Below are 20137 nucleotides of genomic sequence, written 5' to 3'. Positions count from 1 at the left end.
TCTTACAGGCCTCGATATGCTTGCTGTTGCTGCTTGTAGACTTGGAGTTGGAGGAGACGTCGGGCTTGCGGTGTGTGATCCAAAGGTGTTGCGGTGTATGCGATCACCCTTGATCACGTATGCGCCAGTGCGGAGTGCGGCGGTGTGCGGTTGATCTTCGATGACGTCGGCTGTTGTAGTGTGCGACCATTCTTGATTTCGTCGGTTGTTGAGGTGTGCGACCGTTCTTGATCACGTCGGGGTCACCAATGTACGGGAGCGGTGTGCAGGCTCGACCGTACCAAAGGGGAGATCTCCCACCGAGCGGTTGGTTGTGCTCGGTAGCGCCAGCTGGGCCGACGGTTGTATCTTGAAACTTCTATATATAGTCCAGATTGCAGAACACTCTGTTATTGCGATTACCATCGGCGGTACATTTGTTCGGGACTATGTCATCGATTGAACAGCGCCATCTAGTTTCTATTGTGGCAACCGCCACAGATCTATAGATCCAGATAAATTAAAATATTGTCCAAAATCAGAAGTGCGATCAGCCTTCGCCGAGTAAAGCGCTGATGGTAAAACTCTTGATGCGTCTGCAAGGAGCGGGGGCAGCAGGTGGTGAGATGTTCACGGGGGGAGGGGGTAGAGCTGGGCCCCAGGGAGAGCTTAGGAAACTGCCAGCTAAAGTATTAGCAGGCCACATTCCTAAAGGCATTGGCATAACATGTAGAGGATTCATGTATGGTAACTCAGGAGGGTAGAATGTAGGGGGTGGGGTTATATTTTCTTGTACTACGAGGGGAGCGGGTGATTCTACTAAAGGCGGAGATCTAGGGGATGAGGACCGGAGGCTGCCTTCTTCAGAGCAAGAAGACGCAGCATCAGAACAGGAGCGTTTTGCATCTGTGGTTTCATTTTGGCTTTCTGGATTGTCTGGTTCTACGTTCTTTCTTTTGCACTTGGACTGGCCGCAGGCACGGAAACCTTTCGCGAATGGATTGTTGTCGATCTTTAGTTTTGTTATCCGGTCGTTCTGTGGATAAAGAAAATAAAATTTAGTTCGTTTTGTCTTAGGCGTGTGCCTAAATGATACTTACCTATCTCAGAATTATTATAATCAGTAGTTATAGTTAGGTATCTAATCTATGGATCTATGGATTTAATATAAAGCTCCTAAGCAAGTAGACACGAGCTGGAGGATTCAAGTGGTGGTTTTTTTCTGTCCATATCATTTCAAATAGGTATCAGGGGGTAGCCTACCCTGAGATTAAAGTAAAGTAGGGGCGATTTCATAACGCACTCACAATCAACCACAAATTATATTTTAAAGTAATTTTAAAAATAACGTTTTCAGTTTTGAAAAAAGTGATTCCGTTACGTTGTGCAATGCAATTAACCACAAGTTCCGATTGTCATGATAAACAATAATATCGATTTGCTATAGCGTTTTAATTTGATAGAGTTATTAAGCGTCGAGGTGGCCAATAGATAAAGATTGCGTCTTCATCCGCGCATATTGTGGTCACGATTTAAACATTACTTTAATTATTCTATTGGGCGGGTATGTTTATTTCTCTTTTAATTACTTATGTTATGTACCTATATTCGTGACGCCCACCTACAATGCCTACCTACCTTATATATTACTTACCTACCCCAAGCATTAATTGGCTTACCTAATTTTGTATGGTAAGTATTACATACTTAAGGCATGCGACACGCGCGCTACCTAGCACGTTGATTTGTATGTTATGTCAGAAACATTCTCGCAAGTGCCAACAACAATTGTACAAAGTTTCAACTCAATCATATGAATGCATAGGTAGATAGGTAAGGTAGGTAACAAAATATAGACAAAACTATTTTGTCTGTTCGTTACTTAATATGCGTTTGCGTAGGTACCTACCTACCTATCTTATCTTAGTGGGAATGCAATTTACACTGTATCCGTTTCCGCATACATCCTCGCTAATAGCTAATAGCCTGTAGAAGCTGTAGGATAATTGCTGCACATGTGGCGTCCTGGCGACAGGCCAATTAGCAGGGCGTGGAGGCGCATCGCCGTCGCGTCGCGCGGCCGCCCGTCGCGCTGCTACCGGCTGCAGCTCTGCCGCAACACGGCGCCAGCAGTCGTGCTTTCCAACTATCCGTAACGCCGAAATGTGATATTTACTTACTTCCCCTAGTTTTTTATATAAAGTAGAGATTTGATTTTTAACTGCAATTAGCCAAGATAGAACGCCGAGGCAGATAAGAAAGCAAAGAGCAGCTTACTTTGGAAATGGCTTTTACCTACCTACTTTTCTTTAATTTAACGTAAGAATAGGTAGTAGGCAGGTACCTAATAGGTATGAGCACAGAATACAACATAATAATACTTATTCTAGCCTTAGGTATAATTGGGGAGATCGAGATTAATTATTTTGGCGTCTGTCTCTGGCTCGGTAATTAGAACCCATTGTAAATTAAAAAAACAACGTTGATATTTGCACTTTTGGTGAGTGCCATCAGAGTTTATCTAGCAAAATCCTAAAGGCAAATAGTCCCGTCGCGATACGCGAAGTCACTTGTAAATGACTGTTTACATGACATGATAAGGCGGCGCCGGCGGGTGCCGTGTGCTTAACGTACCACCAGATAACCGTACAACTTGCCACGTTCGAAAGCTTGCTAAAAGCTTGCTATGGACTCACTTTAGAACCACTTCTCAAGTCGGTCGGTTAGTTTAAACGAATGCTCGAGATGTGCAAGGCGCCCGCCCTCGATCCGCCCTGTCGCACGCGACCTGCAGTTGCTTTTAACATTTTGCGTTAACTTAGTATTTCACATATTTGCGACTGCCCCGTCGCGTCGCCAGTTTTTTCCTAACGTGTAATTAGGGTCTGTGTAAATTTGACTCGGTTATCGGGTGCAAACGGCAAATCTGTCGGTCGGAGATTTACAAACATGCGATGTCTAGACGATGATTAATCATGTATAAATATTTTCGGTGTGGCAATGCTAAAACGTATTGTTATACGGCGATTGGTCTGCCACCTAGTTACGCTTTTAAATGGGCGTCGGCTATCGGAAAGGGGATTTTCTAATTCGATGGTAATTCGTAACAATAACGTGGTGGGTATGTGTCCGTTTGAGCGGGATTAATGTGCAATGATACGCCGACGGCCATTGTCGAGAACAGAGTCCCGTTACGTGGACAATTCCGGGATTATCCTACAAAGGGCCGGTCCTATAATTGTAATCGTAAATGGACGCGAGAAGCAGTTCGCGCCTCGTTGCCGTCAACATGAAACACGCCGCAGCAGTGAAGAAGCCGCCTCAACCTAATTACTGTACGATGGATTATGCAAGAAAAAGACGCGCTCCGCTGAGTGTCTAAAGGAAAAAGTTTTATGGAAGATAACAAACAGCGGGAGGGCGCCGCAGGACGGCAGATCTGTTAGGATTTGCCGTGCATATAGCTTTAATAAATTACATTAAAGTGCGTATAAGTATTAAGTACGTACAAGCCTCAGCATCACCGCATGCTTCTGAAGAAAAAATAAATAAGTAAGTAGGTGTAGAATTATGGTCCAATATTCTTTTTACTTCTATCTGTAAGGACTGCTAATCTCATGGTCTAGTTTACGACAGACTGTTTGCGCGTTTTGTTCTAAGAATGTGAACAGTTGTTTATTGTCATTGTTTTAAACTTCAGAATCCAGAAGCTTTTTGCACTTGACCTGCCTAAGTGGGATCCTACTTACAATGGGATGGTATGTTATCAACTTATCAGTACCAAACAAAGACGCCGTTACTTCGTAAGATACTTATGTTAGTGAGTAACTGTTGGTTCATCAAATCTCGCACTTTATTCAAACACAATGCAGAACTGTTAAGCAAACGGGCCGACGAATTTTTAAAATTAGCTGCTTTTGTTTTCATAACCGAAGACGATGACCAACGTCGCCGGCGCAATCTTTCTTGAATTTTTTTGCTCGGCGTGTGTTGTAAAAGCTTTGGCGCCTTAGACACAGAAAAAAATCTGTTCGTACTCATAAGTGCGAATCGCATCGTTTTCGGAGGAACTTACTACGTTTTCGTAGAATTTTAGTTTGATCATATCGGTTATTTCCTACTGGGGTGACCCACGAAGGTGTTAAAAGACAGTTCGTTAGGTAGGTAGGTACGTACCTATGTGAAAAATAAAAATGCGATTTTGCTAAGCAGACAAATTCCCTACCATCCATCCAGGCATCAAAGCTTTTAAAGCTCAAACTTTTTACATGATTATCTTAGTATTTCTGTAATTAAGATTGTCGACTGTTTTTAATTGAAGTTCTGGGTAGGTACTTCCTAATTTGTTTTTATAGCCGTTCTAGATTTTCGATTAATATCAGGTATTGTATTGCGCAGAGACTTAATGCAACAAAATACAAGCTAAGTCGTTGTTTTCGATAACAATCTATCTTTTATGAATGTAACAAAAAAAAACTACGTGGGTAACAAGATGTATATAGGTACAGTAGGTACATTGTGTATTTTGAGTCTAATATTATTTCTAATAAAGACCAATAAAATTTTAAACTCCAGTTGCATGAGAACATGACAGGCAGCTAAAGTTACGTAGATCGTCAACAAATTCTTGACGATTCGAAGAAACTTGTAAAGATTCTTTGCATAAAAATCTTTTTATGAAAAGGTGCCACAATCTGATAAATTTATACGGACTCGGACGCATAGAGAGGGACTGACACTGAATAAATATAATAAAATGAGCTGGCGGACAAAACGGAGTAATTGCACGAAACAAAATTTTACAGGAGGAGCTACAAAACACTAAATGAAAGCTGTTGAAACTTTACTGTAGTCACGAAAGTCAGATTTTGGGCCGTTTTGCTTGGAAATGAGTTCAGATTTGTATTCAGTGGGTCACGTTCATATACAAGAAAAAGTTTATTGATCAGAAGTGCAACTACACCATATTGTTATAAGATTAATGATAATTATAATAAGAAAATTGCCTCGTTGGTCTAGTGGTTAGCATGTTCAACTGCGGATGAGGAGGTCCTGGGTTCGATCCCCGGTCCAAAAAATATTTTGGTGCCCAGTACTAGCGAGGAGTTAGGAAGTTGGCGATGTAACTCGACCATGCCTCGGAGAGTACATTAAACTTTCGATCCTGCGTCTGATCTCTCTCGGGTCGTTTCGGATTTCCGTCCCATCGGAAGAGAATAGAGAGGGGGCCTGTTTGGACCACTGGGCAAAAGCACTATAATATCTCTCGCGCAGTCGGCTAATCTCTATGGCTATGGAGATAGGATGGAGATAGGCGCCGTGGCCGATATTCGGTCGGGAGGACATTATAATTATAATTACCTGGTAAGCAGTAACGGCTATGAATTCAGTCTCTGGGAAGGCGAAGGAGGCGTGCGGCGCGCCCCACGCCAGCGCTGCGGCGTCCCTCGCTCGCACCACGAGCACGCGGGGCCGGTACTTGTGCATCGATGTTAGAACCATCTGGAAGGAAAACGTCACATCATCATCATCATCATGATCAACCCATTACTTTCTCCCTACTGAGAATGGGTCTCTGCTCAGAATGAGAAGGGCTTAGGCCACGCTGGCCAAGTGCAGATTAGCAGACTTCGCACGCCTTTGAGAAGATTGTGGAGAACTCTCAGGCGTAAAGGTTTCCTCACAATGCTTTCCTTCACCGTTAAAGCAAGTAACGAGTAGGTATTAATTAATTGCTTAAAACGCACAAAACGTTAGAGGTGCGTGTCCGGGGTCGCATCCCCGAGCCCGACCTGTCGATTAGTAGGCGGACGACTTAACCGCTTTTTACCCGACTGCGGCGAAGCTCAATGGAGGGTTATATGTTTGACCAGTATGTATGTATGTCCGTTCCAATGTCAGCTTGTAACTAGGTACTCAACGGCTCAACCGATTTTGATAAATGTTATGTCATTTATATTTAATTACTAAAAAGCGATAAAAATATATTTGAGCTGGAAAAAATCGGTAAGTGAGAGTCAGACTCGCACACGAAGGATTTCGTACAAGAAATGAAACATATTTTTTCCGGCCATTTTGTAATTTTTATCATTAGGTAGTTGTAATAGAAATATACCTACGTCATTCTGTGAAAATTTCAACTCTCAGTACAGTTCATGAGACATGAGTTCATCTGCTAACAGATGGACAGCAGAGGCTTAGTAATAGGGTCCCGTCGGCACCCTTGGGGTATGAAACCCTAAAAAACAAATTGGCGACACGTCTGGTGGTGGGCGGCTTTGGCGGGCGGCCTCACAGGCCCTACGACCCTACGAGAGCTTATCTGGTACTTGACGCGCTACCTGCGCGGGCGCCGCTCAGCCACTTCATGCGTAAAGGGTTCTGTTTTGTGTTTTCTTGTACTTGTACGCTTTTTTGACGCTGGAAAGCCTTTTTTGCGCGACTACTGAACTTGAAACATGATCTATTTGAGCTCCGGATACGTGTTAGTCGTGGTTCCCGCGACTTCATCCACGTGGATTTACTTAGGTATGTTTATCAAAGACCCTTAGGGGATGAATTTTTACCCGACTACGGCAAAGTCAGAAAAGGGTTATGATTTTAGCCGTGTATGTATGCCGGTATGTTTACATTTATGTATGTCCCACCGTAGCGCCTAGCCAACTGAACCGATTTTGATAAATGGGTGTCAATAGATTCGTTATGACTTACATGTCTATTATGTTTCGGATGCCATAGGCACATTTTATACGACCAAAATTAATAATGTGATAGATCTTACATTCAAAAAAGGGGTGCCTATGGAAAAATATGCTGACCTATGTTATTTAAGGGACTGCGAAGCACTTAGGTACTTCTAGGGACCTAGACCCATGAAAGCTGTGCGTTGTCTGGCAGTAAAAAGAGGTTCTTTCACAAACGTGTTATTAGATAATACTTATATAACTCCTAGGTATCTACCTGCCGTATATCGTACTGTAATATTATGGGTTATATTTTAAATCTTCTCATTTTTGGTGTTACAGTTAATTATAATGAGATTAAAACAGATTCATTCTAATTAAGAGCAATATAAACATGCAGGTAACCATCCATCTATTACGCATTTTCATACTGTCCGGTAACGGCACGGCACTACCACCGGCACGGCAACGGTACGGCATTAGCCGGAAGTCGTCGAATATAATATCATCGATCGGGTAATATGCCTTCACCGTCAGTCGGGATGTGTTCAGCGTAATTCGGAGTGAAAATGTTGTATTATGACGTACACATCCGCTAAGAAAGGATTTTCGAAAATTTATTCCCTATAAGGGGGTAAAGTGGAGGTTGGAAATTTGTGTAGTCCACGCGGTCGAAGTAGTGAGCATAAGCTAGTACCTAAGTAAAGTAATAAGTTACAATATACCGTCTACTCGTATATCTATAAGGTTTTTTTTTGCTTTTTTTTTAAAAAGAATATTAGACATGTTAAATGACTAATATTCCCCTTTCCTCTCCAACTAAGCATCAAGCTTGTGCTAGGAGTAGGTACAACAATAGTGCAACGGGCGGGGTTGAACCGTCAACCTTTCGGTTTTCAGTCCACTCCTTTACTCGTTGAGCTATTGAGGCTCTAAGTAGTAAGTATGCGACAGACCGAGAGGATAATCGGGGTATGCGGCGAGCGGCGGACTAGCGCGGGGCTGTGTGGGAGTACGGGGCGTTCCCACCCCGATTGCCATCTCAACCTGTCGCGTAGGTACTACACCTACATATCATATACCGTCACCGTGCCGGTGAAGGTGCTGTGCCGTTGCCGGTGTATCTGATAACGCCCATTCGTAACATCCTCATCAATCTTACATCTTTACGCACTACGATTTTATAGTTCCTGCATAATTAATCTACCTATGCCTACTAAGCTTTTGCTCTCGGTTTCGCTTGCTTGAAATTTAGGTCAAGTTGTATCTTGAAACTACTCAACCTAAGTATTTTAACTTAGCTTCGTGGCTGACTACGAAAGTACAGCGGCTGACTTTGTAGGTACTAGGTAAGCTATCCTAGTTATATACTGAGTAAAGACCTATGCTTGCAACCTCGTCTCCATCGGTTTAGTAATGGATAAGAAGGAATAGGTAAGTATTGTAAGAAAATAAGATAGTTAATATGAACAGAAAATTTTTATAAGAGTACGAAATAAGTAGTAAGAGAGATTAGGTAAAATAACTAAAAAAACTGTTGCTCCTAATTTTTTTAAACGCTTTTGATTTTACAATTGTCTCTGTAATGCAGTTAGTTCCGGCTTCTAAACTACCTACCTAACCAACCAATCAAGATCTTGATTGAGATAAACGAAGGCGTTCTAAACTAACAATAAGAAACCTACCTAGGACCTAGGTACTTACTTAGAAGTAGAAAAAGAAATAATAAATAAACACACGTTACTCTAGTCACGTTGCAGTTCCAAAGTGCCTAATTGCATGCTTGTATGTCATTCTGTATAATACGAACACGTGTCAAGTCGATGGGGAGATAAAGTCGTCTAGACGTTTAAGCTAATTGCAGGTTGCATGTTTTTTATCATTCGCGCATGACGCCGGCGGTGGCGGCGGCCGACGGGATGCTTCTAGTGTGCTTCTAGAGTAGGTGACTGGTGAGGACTATCGTTTTACAAGTTATCAGCAAGTTGGTATTGATGTCATGATGGCTTAGCGATTGCGTTTACTACTTTTAACGCTTGCGGTGCTTAGATAGGTAGGTTCAAGATTTGCCTTTTAGATTGTTTAAAGGCATCTTTCAAAAATTACTACTACTAAGTAGGTGAAAGCTATATTGCTTAAGACTTTTGACATCTTTTCTCTTCTTTCTTTTCTTGTTTGGTGGCTTTTTGTAGTGCCAGACCAGCACCATGCAATTCGCCAATGTCAATCAGCTTGAGGGAGGCTAATGAATAACCGATATTCAAAAATATAAATCAAAGAGTTTTCTGGGGATTACTTTTGACATCTGTGCGGTTGGAAAATAAAAAACCTAGTTGGGAAATGAATAATTCACGAGGTACGAGTAGGTAATAACTTTTTTTTTTATTCGCTGGGAAATGCTTTTATGCATCCTCCCCGGAAGAAACGCAGCTGACCACGTTTCTTCCGGGGAGGTGAAACTTTGACTGAACTGTATTTAAACGCAATAAAATGCAGGTGAAATCGCGGACCTACCTAGCTACTCAGTACTCACTAGGATAAACCTATATAATTAGGTATAGCTTTTATCTAATCGTAGAGTGAAACCTTTGGTCGATTTTATTACATATACTTATCAGATAAAGATAATACTTAGCAACATAAATTATTATGCTCGTTAACTCTGTAAAAGCTCACAATAATGTTTTATTAATCGACTGAAAAATAAAACTTAACTTGATAAGCTTGACCCGCCAACTTATGATCACAGAATTTCAAATAAGGTAATAGAAATAGAAGGTATCTATTGTTTATTGACGATCTTCAAATTGACACTAGATGACGCTATTTGCACTCATACGAAAAGATGCTACAGAAATCAGACGATTAGAACCTGTGACTATAGTAACTTAGAACGATATTACTAGATGGCACCACAGGTATCTTCGATCACTGACTTAAGAAACTATTACCACCTTTTACAACTTCCAAGATAGGTACAATGGTTGGACCAGCTGGGTTCCGAGCATGAAATCCACATGGCAGGGAGATCTTCCTATCGTTACGGTCGAGAATTACGTTACTTCCGTACATCCATAATAGGGGAAGCGTGTCACCGATTTAAAGCATTAAAAAAAAAGAAAATCGAAAGAACATAATTATCTCTAGAGGAGACTTGTGGCTTAATTGTGACGGCGCATATCACGCTGGTTAAGCAACTTTGATCTCAGTCAGTCAGTCAGTCAACTTTAGGTGTCCGAATTAATATTTCTTACTTATCTTGGAAAGCAGGTTAAGCTGTCAGTTCCAGTTTTATCGCTATCTGTATCCGTTAAAACCTTAGAATTGATTCTCAATTTCTTACTCGAGGTGTTAGATTTGAAAACCCCACGGCGACAATCTCGCCCCCTGTAACACTTCTATACTTATCCTGAATTCTGTGGCAACAGTTACACGCTGCGAGCTCACATACATACACCCTTACAACCAATTAATGTAATTTAACTCGCCATTAAGTTTTATATATAAATGTAATTACAAATTACTCTTTACGCAATATAGTTAACGATTACCTACATACCTACCTATTTAAATGAAATTAAAATTGCAATTAAACCAGACATAAAAAGCATCAAATTGCTAGTTTCCATTTTTAGTTCTAGCAAAGATATCAGTTATATAAGCTTACTATTGCTATGCTTTGAATTCTAATAGGTACCTACCTACCAAATAACTTTAGTTATATCTATATGCGTTTAAATCTATGCCAAAATGCCTGTGAGTTCTCCATAATTGTTTTCAAAGGTGTGTGAAATCTGCCAATGCGTACATGCCCAGCGCGGTAGACTATGGTCAACCCTTCTCATTTTGAGAGACCCGTGCTTAGTAGTGAGCCGGTGGCGATGGGTTGATGATGATGAATAACTTTAGCATTTTGGATTTGCTTCAAGAAATTTTGGAATGTACGTGCACATACCTATAATAATGCTATAAGTCGAACTATAGAAGACTTTAGTCGTCGACATCGTCAACCGATAGACGTCCACCGCTGGACATAGGCCCTTGTAGGGTCTGCCAACGCCACGCCTTACCATTCCAGCATTTTGGAACACCGACGTCTATCGGTTCTTCAAAATCTACCCGTATACCTACTTATACCAACTTAATAACATGTATATTTATTTAACCTCGAAATTAAAACTAATTTAAGAAAACTTTTATATTAATAAATTAATAAATAAGGATGACGAATTTGTGGACCTAGGTTCTAGGATGATAATGATATTACTAGGAATTTCCTATGCATTGATATAATAATAAGCACCAACCTAATCTTAGTAGGATTAGTCGTTGTACCTATTTTCTTTTAAAGAATATTAGCCATGTTAAATGACTAATATTACCCTTTCCTCTCCAACTAAGCGTCAAGCTTGTGCTAGGAGTAGGTACGACAATAGTGCAACGGGCGGGATTTGAACCGTCAACCTTTCGGTTTTCAGTCCACTCCTTTACCCGTTGAGCTATTGAGGCTCTTACTATAGGCTTTAACTTACTACGTATAGGTGTATCACGTGACTGAGACGGCTCGTGAGGCAGAAGGAGGGTTGCGGGAGGGTGACAGTGCGTGAGAACCTTAATTTTACGTCAACTCTCTGGACCTATAGTAACCTTTAATTTTCAGTGTAAGAAAAGTAGATACGCATCAGTTTGATGGCGCGTATCAAATGCAATATAAGAAGCGGACGGATTGACAGACGGACAATATAAAAGTTTCATCGTATTCGGAAGCTCGTCCATCAAGCTGATATGCGCTCAATCAAAGGAGATTGAAGTCACAGATAACGGAATAACATCCTATGATGGTAGGTAGGTATTTTTTGCATCGTTTTCTTTGAGAAGATTTTTAATAAATGTTTGTTTTAAAAATAATTTTCATCCACTGTTTGCTCATAAAATTGAAATTTTTAGGCTATATATTTTATATAATAATAAATATATTTAATACCCGGCTGAGTTTGTTGTGGGCTCTTCTCCGACCTGGGCGCGTTTGGAACCTTCGTAGCTTTAGTTTTAAGTTTGCGTAATAATTATCACTACTATATCTTACAAATCTAACAACTGACAATCAAAAAAATTTTTACAAAAAAAATAAAAACCGACTTCGTTACACAAACACTAAAAATTGAAAAATAATTTAATTTATTACCGAATATATGTATACAAGAGTTAATAAAGTTCCATTATAATACTTTTTGGTGCCGGTGCCAATTAGCTTTAGCTGCGCGAATCGTCTAGACTTCATATTTTTATGGGACTCCACAATGGCACCTCATTGGCACCGACCCCAAAAAATATTATTATGGAACTATATTAACTCTTGTATACATATATTCGGTAATAAATTAAATTATTTTTCAATTTTTAGTGTTTGTGTAACGAAGTCGGTTTTTATTTTTTTTGTAAAAATTTTTTATTTCACAATTTTTAGTGGCTCCATGGAATTATGCTATGACTGGTTAAAAATCTACTGTTTACTAAGCTATTACACTGATCGCGAGCAATTTACTCTTATTCGTTGAGGAGTTCCAGTATCTATCTTCGAAGTTGTTCATCAGATCTTCACCAAATTGAAATGGGACCAACTTTGAAGTATACCCTTTCAAACAAAAAAAGAATTTTCAAAATCGGTCCAGGCGTTTTCGAGTAATCGGGGAACATACATAAAAAATAAAAAAAAATAAAAAAAAAAAAAAAAAAGATTCCGACGAATTGAGAACCTCCTCCTTTTTTTGAAGTCGGTTAAAAAGGAGGAATTTATTACCTATTTTGAATAAATTATTTAAATTTATTACCTACTACCTATTGAATTTTATACCTACGGGTAATTAAGAACTTACCAAATTTTTGTTCCAACAGCGCCAGTGTATTATTGGGCACAATGTCCATAAATGTCCATTTGAACGGGGTATACCTATTTTTTATAAATATATTTTTTTTTGTAAATTTATACAATATACTTCGACGTAAAGTCATTGAATAACGCTCGAGCCTCGATGTATCCAAAATGAGTTAAGTAATTAAAATTTATTAAACGTAGATATCAGTAGGTACCTAGCATAGCCCTGATCCCTACGTATTTTTTTGAAATTCTAACGAAGAGATCAAAATATAAGGTTCTTGAGGACTGTTCGGAGTCGCAAAGTCTGGTTTGTATTAGTGTACCTACTACACCTACCATATACTTACCAATGTATCATATTATTAAACCAATTAACTAAAGTTTAAATTTCATGTTCTCGTTCTGTTTTTGACAACATAATTATTAAAATTCCACGCAAATCATTATAAATCATGAACATCGTATAAAACAATACAACAATAAAATATAAAAACATTTAGGCACCTATACCTACCAATTAACAGTTTAAAATGATAATAAGTAATAATTAATTTAACAGATCTACATCCTATGCTTCCCCACATTTCCTAAGATTCCGTCGGAAACCAAATGTATACCATCAGAGATTGGGTATACCGATAGTGGTAAATGTGTTGAACTAACAAGCTTTAATTTTTTTTAACTTCCTTTCGCATGTCACTTTAAATCTTTCAACTTTTTTTAAATTAAACTTGCTGATGCTCGTGACTTTTGCTCGCGTGGATTTTGGTTTTTTGAAAATCCCTTTAGAATTACTCAATACTTTCTTAGGGGTCTACGACATAAAGCAAAATTCCAAGTTAACATGTCAATCAGTCAGTTTCTCGTTTACTAAAGAGATTTTTCTTTAATAAAAAAAATCTCCTTTTAATTTGGAGAAATACATTTTTATGAACTTTGGAATAGGCATAATTCATGCAAATAACCTATAGTCTTCATAATAAAATTATGATACCAGAGTTTAGAAAGGAAATGTTTTAAAATTGTTGTAAATTGAGAAGAGTAGCTTCTAGGTTAGATTTATCTTACAAAGAAAAAAGATTTTCTCAGATCTTTCTCAGTGTTTCACAGATTCAGATTCAGTGCATTTATTTTAAATCCATTTTACGTGAAACAAAATCGAAATAATATCAAGGAAGCTAATTCGCACTAAATTACTTCTAACATATAGGTATTATGATAGGGACAGATAGGGACCATATCCTTTCGTATAACCTTTTTTAGCAATATCACCTAGGAACTCAATCCGTTCCGTAATTAGCTACACCCATACACAAAGAAACGTGAAGGGTGTATTGTAAGACACTTTGATGTTGCGTTAAAAAACGTCGAACAAAAGCAGGATAATGCCAAAAAGGCTTCTTTATATCAGGTGCCGAAACCTCAAGTGCGCAAACCATGCGTAGTTTCCACTAGAATGGGTATGCTTTAGAACCAGTAGCTATTCTTTTAGAGGTGTACAAAAGGACCGACATCTGTATTTGTTATATTATTATAAATAGTACGGGAGAAATAACTGTATTTTATATTTTCACTACATGATGCCCGCGACTTTGTCCGTGGGAACTCTTTGAATTTCCGCGGATTAAGTTAAGCGGATGGGCCGTGAAAAGCTAGCAGACAGATAGACAGGCGGACAGACAGACAGACAAACACACTTTCGCATTTATAATATTTATAGTAGGTATTAACTTCGGCTCTTCGGCTGAAGGACCCAGATGTGTATTTTTAGCTTTTTAAAACATAAATAAGTTATTATTTAGGTAGGTAGGTACTTTTGCAAGTTACAAGTTTTCAAGTTGTAGGTACTTTATTTTTGACTTCAATTTTTAAATATATATATCTACCTAGGTTCCTACTTATATACTTACTTATACTATAAGTTACATAAAGTTATGAGAACGGTATTTACATAAAATTATTATGCTAGCTAGAAAATATAAAACACAGCAACGTTCCCAAAGATACTTACTTAATATTATGATCACCCGTATAAAAATCAATAAAGGGTATTTTTCCAAAAAAACGTCCTGCTTGTGAATTATTTACGCGCCTTTGCACGGTTACAAATTACGCATCGATGCGCAAGAGATTGCCCATGACAGACGCATCATAATCTTGTGTTTTTATGTTTTCCCATGTTTACTAAATACGCTTTGGGGTTGGGTTTTGGAACAGTACTACGCGTATGAGGTTTTACATCTCGCGATCGTTGATAGAATTCGAGCGATGTTTTGTCGCATCGCGGTCAGCATTAAAGTAAAATGGGCCTTAACAGCCGTGTTTTAGAGCTCGACCATCATCTACAGCCAAAAGCGGGAACCCTGTAAAATTAAAATCCGCGCTTCTGTATTTTTGACTTAAAATCTTAAAAAAAAGTTTAGGTTCATTTTATTCTAACGTTATTGTTTCGACGCTCGCATTCTATCAACGTGAGATAAAAATCTTAGGTATATTTAATAAGGTTTCATATTTTGATCAAAGTGCTTGTAGGTATGTTCAACGAAAATATTTACCTTTCTATACGCCAACTAAAGCTTAGACTATTTAGTATTTATTTACTTACTACATACCCATATTGATTAAAAAATATACCTACTACTACCTTACCTATTTATAAGTTTATACCCACATTTTTACTTTTAGTACACTTAGAAGTTTTTTTCGCATAAAATATCTTAATCAATTATCAATACTATAAATCCCCATTTTAAAATCCGTTGTAATAGGCTCAACTTCTAATTAATTAATTATATTTAATTAGTAAAAAATGGTAGGTAATCAACAGTGTCAAACATTCGTCCAGTTATTTGTAAACTTAGACAGTAAATTAATTACAAAGGCGTCTCTCGAATGTCACAAGAGTTCCAAGTCTTTTACAATGGCTAGCTGGGCTTTTATACAAAAAAATCTATTTTAATGATGGTACAGTCTATAAGCTTCGTGTGGCGTATTGGTACAATATAAATGAATAATGCAACATTGTCTTTCTGTACCCACGATAAAGATGATTTTTCTTTGCCACATTTAAATTTAATTCTGCTTTTTATACTTTCTACTGCTACGGAGTATTAATAGCATTTAATTTTGTGTTATATTTTTAGTGGGATAAGGATAAAAATAGCTTGGTGTAGCCTCGTAGCAAGTCTTCGTAGAGGAGAGTGGTTTGGTAGGCGTTGCCTGTATAGTTTGTGGTGGTAGATACAACATAGTCACGATTTTGTATGGAAATAAACTTGCGTACGCGTTGTCGGAAACAAACTTTTCTTTTTTATTCTACCTAAATGATTTAATAAAGCCTGCCTCCTTCCTTTGGCGTCCATGGTATTTATTATTCATTGGTCAATTTGAGTTTGACATAGGGTTGGTTATCCAATGGTGTCCAAAAGCAGGTGTATCAAAGTGCAGCATTACATGAATTAGAGACAGTACTTCAGCACACCAGAGATTGTTCTAAAAGAATTAAAGGGCACATACGTATCCTTGCGCGTCCATTCTATTGTTAGTCAACTTGAGTGAGCTCGTTGAATGACACAAAATTGGCTGTTCAATGGTATGCAAAAGCAAGTAAATCAGGGTTCATTGCAGGTGAATCAGAGTTTACATACAGTAATACAGAGTGAAGCATTACATGACGTATAGTGACAAAAGTACTCTAGTAGACATGTTGCTCGATTGCGGTTGTTTGACAGCTACAATGTCACGATCGCAATCATCTCTGATTGGTTAATGCTCGCTCACTATTGGCCACATTGCATTGTTGCTCATTATTGCAACAAGAATCGCACAAATTCAGCCAATCAGAACAATTGAGATTGTAATAATGATTGATGCAGGTTTTAGACAATCGCCCCGCTGGTTGACGCTCGCTCACTATTAGCTACAATGCATTGTTGCAACGAGAATCGCACAAATTCAGCCAATCACAACAATTTAGATTGTAATAAGGTTTTACAAAATCGACCTACAAAGATTGTTCTAGATGGAATAAGTGCACTTACATGTCCTTGCGCGTCCATGGTATTGTTGGTCAACTTCAGCTTGCTAAAGGACACAGGGTTGGCTGTCCAATGGTGTCCAGGTGCAGGAGAATCAGGGTGTAGCATCAACCGACGTGGAGATTGCGGTTCTGCTCCTCCAGCAGCTGCCCAGGCGCCTCCGGCCCAGCGCCAGCGGCGTCTTCCCACCAGGGACAATTCCAGAAGGACACAGTATTCCTCTCGAGGGTCGAGTCCGCTTAGGGATACCCGGAGAGATGGGAACATGCGTCTGTGAACAAAATAAATTGACTTTGAACTGGATTTTTGTTTTAATAATCCGCTTTCGTACCTCTTCGTAATTTTCAAGCGCACGAGTGTCGTAATTTGAATTTTAAATTTACTATCCGTAGCTACTAATATTATAAATGCGAAAGTTTATCTGTATTCTGTATGTCCGTCTGCTAGCCTTTCACGGCCGATCCGTTCACCCGATTTTGACGCAATTCGGTATAGAGATAGCTTGCTTCCCAGGAAAGCACTTAGGCTACTTTTTATCCCGGAAATTCAAAGAGTTCCCGTGGGATTTTTAAAAACCTAAATCCACGCAGACGAAGTCGGGGGCATCATCTTCATCTAGTTTCTCATATTTAGAGAGGGGAAAGTACTTATGTGGTTTTAGGGGGATTTATTTGGGGATGTATTTATTGTATGTTCTACGAGAATCTTAGGTCAACATTTCTGACCAAACGCGATTGTTTATGGCAAATGGACAAGGGACAGTACCCGACAGGAAATATTGTAGATCAACCTTTAAAAAGAGATAGCGGTTTCGTAGAGCGTTGTCTCTGTCGTTGAGACTGACAAATAGTCACATAGTTATGAGTAACAGAGACAATGCTCTAAAAAGCCGAAATCTCATTCTAAAGATCGATGTACAATATTTCTTGCCGGCTACTGTAGCTGCAATGCTATTATACTTATCAGACTCTAACAAAATTTTCACAGCTTTTACAGTTAGATATTAGTTGTACGTCTATCAACACACACATACTTAGTGATAATAAAAACAGACAGTACATGATAATTTTATGAAAAAATCATACAGTTCCATTTGACGCTTGTGATAAAACATAATATAATTATCACCTTCGACTTTCAAGTCACCACACTGGGCGTAAAACGAAATTAAATTAGAATGATGATAACTCAAGTAATTAGGGGGTATGGACAGTGGACACTTTGAACAGTTTTTTTTTTATAACAAGGAAGTGTAGACATATTGTGTCGCTAGTCTTTCTTGGATCAAAAAGACTAGTATTGAATTCTCTGAAATATAAAGAGAATTTTTATTATCAGTTTCTTCACACATTTGAAAAAAATTGCACAACGTTAATTTACATTATAATTTGTAACGCAATAATCGAAGGTGACCTGAAAGATACCTATCATTTTCAAAAAGTGGTCCAAAAATCAATATCTACATAGTCTTACAAATGAATCGCTGAATGTGTTGTTGATCGCAAATCTTTTTGCGATACTTCTACTACTACTCTCGATTGCGCTTATTATTTTTTCATAATATTGCTTGAAGTACGAGGATGGTTCTTACGGCGACAAAAATTTAAAAAAAATCCTGAAAAAGAATCGACTCTTAGGTGGTACGAAGTTCGCCGGGACAGCTAGTTTCTAATAAATAGATACATATCACCACTTATTAGAAACTATGTAGATATTGGTCAAATCAGCTATGTACTAATGAAAACTATGATCCTGTGGATCTGAAATATTTTTAATAGATAGCTAGCTTATGCCCGCGACTTTGTCCGTTGCTTGATTGAAGGACAAATCAACAAACGAACAAACCAACAAACAAACACACTTTCGCATTTATAATAAGGGTAGGTACTGATTCGGAACATAAACACCTACACTGCTAAATTTATAATTAAGCTTATCGACTCCTAATGTAGGTTAGTCGGATACACGCAAGGTGTTCCTTTGATTTAAAAAAAAACAAAATTGAAACTTCACTTAAAAAGTAACACTTAACAGTGTACAAAAGATAGCTTTGTTGGACAAAGGAGCCGATAATAAAATTACTATGGCGACCATAAATTCCATAGAGCATCGAAATTCGAATCATAGACAATGGGTGCAAGTTTGTAAGTGTGTTTTATCGTGCATATAAAACATGTGATAGGAGTAAAAGTGTTGATCAATGAAGTATGAGGGGCTTTTGGCACCCGCTCGTGGGTCGACACTCATCATAAAGATGGCGCCGGCTTATCATCGGGAAGGCTGCGGCCGCCCGGGAGGCTTCTTAGATACTTAGCAAATCATATATTAAGTATTGACTTTTCAATAGTGCACCATAGATAGCCTTGGTGACGTTGACTAACTACGCACTGAAGTACCTACGGTCAAGTACTACTTATTATATATTCTGTGCTACGGACTACCCGTATTCCGTATTATAAATGCCAAAGTGTTTGTTGGTCTGTCTTTCAATCGCTTCGCAACAGAGCAACGGATCGACGCGCTCATTTGCATGGATATAGTATTCTAACTAAAGTTTCCTGAAAAGTGACATAGGCTACTTTCTATCCCGGAAAATTAAAGATGTCCCGCCGTATTTTAACCTAAGCCACGTGGACCAAGTCGCGAGCATCGAGCTCGTCACGACAAAAAAGTGTATAAAATTTACACATGTTTTAATGTTTTTGGGGCAAATTCACACTTAAAATACACTGGTAGACCCATAGGTATATCTACCATAAATTTGATACAAAATAATACGACACACTTTTTTCTTACCTCCACGAAAAATCGATATCCCATTAACAGTCCCATAATTTTAACAACCAAAAACAAAACTATCTGACATCATTTACATAATAATACCTACAGTCTAATACAAATTCCTCTTAGGTTTCATCGTCTCATAGATCCAGTCGGGCCATCAAAGCCGGTCGCTATCGCGGTCCAGCTCTCGCAGTCATCAGTCATAACAGCGGCTATCAGCCGCCGCGGAGGCCGCTAATGCACCCGATAACGCCGACACACACACAATTAACAGCACACTAAATTAGCTTCCATTTAAACTTTACGACTTCGGCTACTGCCTTACGTGAGGCGACGAAGGGTAAGGACAGCCGCAAATACAAACAAAGTGCCCTATTGATTGATTTTTAATACTTACTTACTTACTATGTACATACTTTCTATCTATGTTTGTTACACGATGGAAGTTGGAACTTATTGCACACAACAATGCCATTGTTAATTGAGTAGTGACAAAAATATTACTTGTTTTTTTTTCTTGAGAGATTTTGATCGATAAATGTTGTGAAAGCTATGTGAGAGATTGTTGACTAAATAAGGTCGACTAAAATTTTTGTACACGATCTCATATTAAGGCTATTAAGGTCCTACTACACCTACGCCTATTTCAATATGCCTTTCACATTTTTTTTCAATTCTGTAAGAGTTCGAACTTCGAAGGGAAGGGACTTATGTATCTTAGACCTATTCGGTTTTTAAATAACTCTAAAATCTTCATTTGTCTTTATTAGGTACTT

General features: G+C 38.6%; 1 protein-coding gene across 1 annotated transcript in view; it reads right to left on the bottom strand.

The window, feature by feature from the left end:
• Window positions 1-481: 481 nt before the first annotated feature.
• LOC117996500 (T-box transcription factor TBX6-like) overlaps window positions 482-20137 on the bottom strand; it is a 45364-nt gene continuing 25708 nt past the window's right edge. Inside the window, exons 3-5 of the mRNA XM_034984560.2 lie at window positions 16581-16848; window positions 5341-5481; window positions 482-1015 (exon numbers count right to left, since the gene is read on the bottom strand). Of these exons, the coding sequence (XP_034840451.1) occupies window positions 530-1015; window positions 5341-5481; window positions 16581-16848 (895 nt within the window). The 3' untranslated portion in view covers window positions 482-529. The remainder of the gene's footprint in view (window positions 1016-5340; window positions 5482-16580; window positions 16849-20137) is intronic.

This window comes from Maniola hyperantus, chromosome 3 (genome assembly GCF_902806685.2).
Source record: "Maniola hyperantus chromosome 3, iAphHyp1.2, whole genome shotgun sequence".
In the NCBI taxonomy this organism is placed as follows: domain Eukaryota; kingdom Metazoa; phylum Arthropoda; class Insecta; order Lepidoptera; family Nymphalidae; genus Maniola; species Maniola hyperantus.
This window is presented reverse-complemented; position numbering and strand designations above follow the sequence as displayed.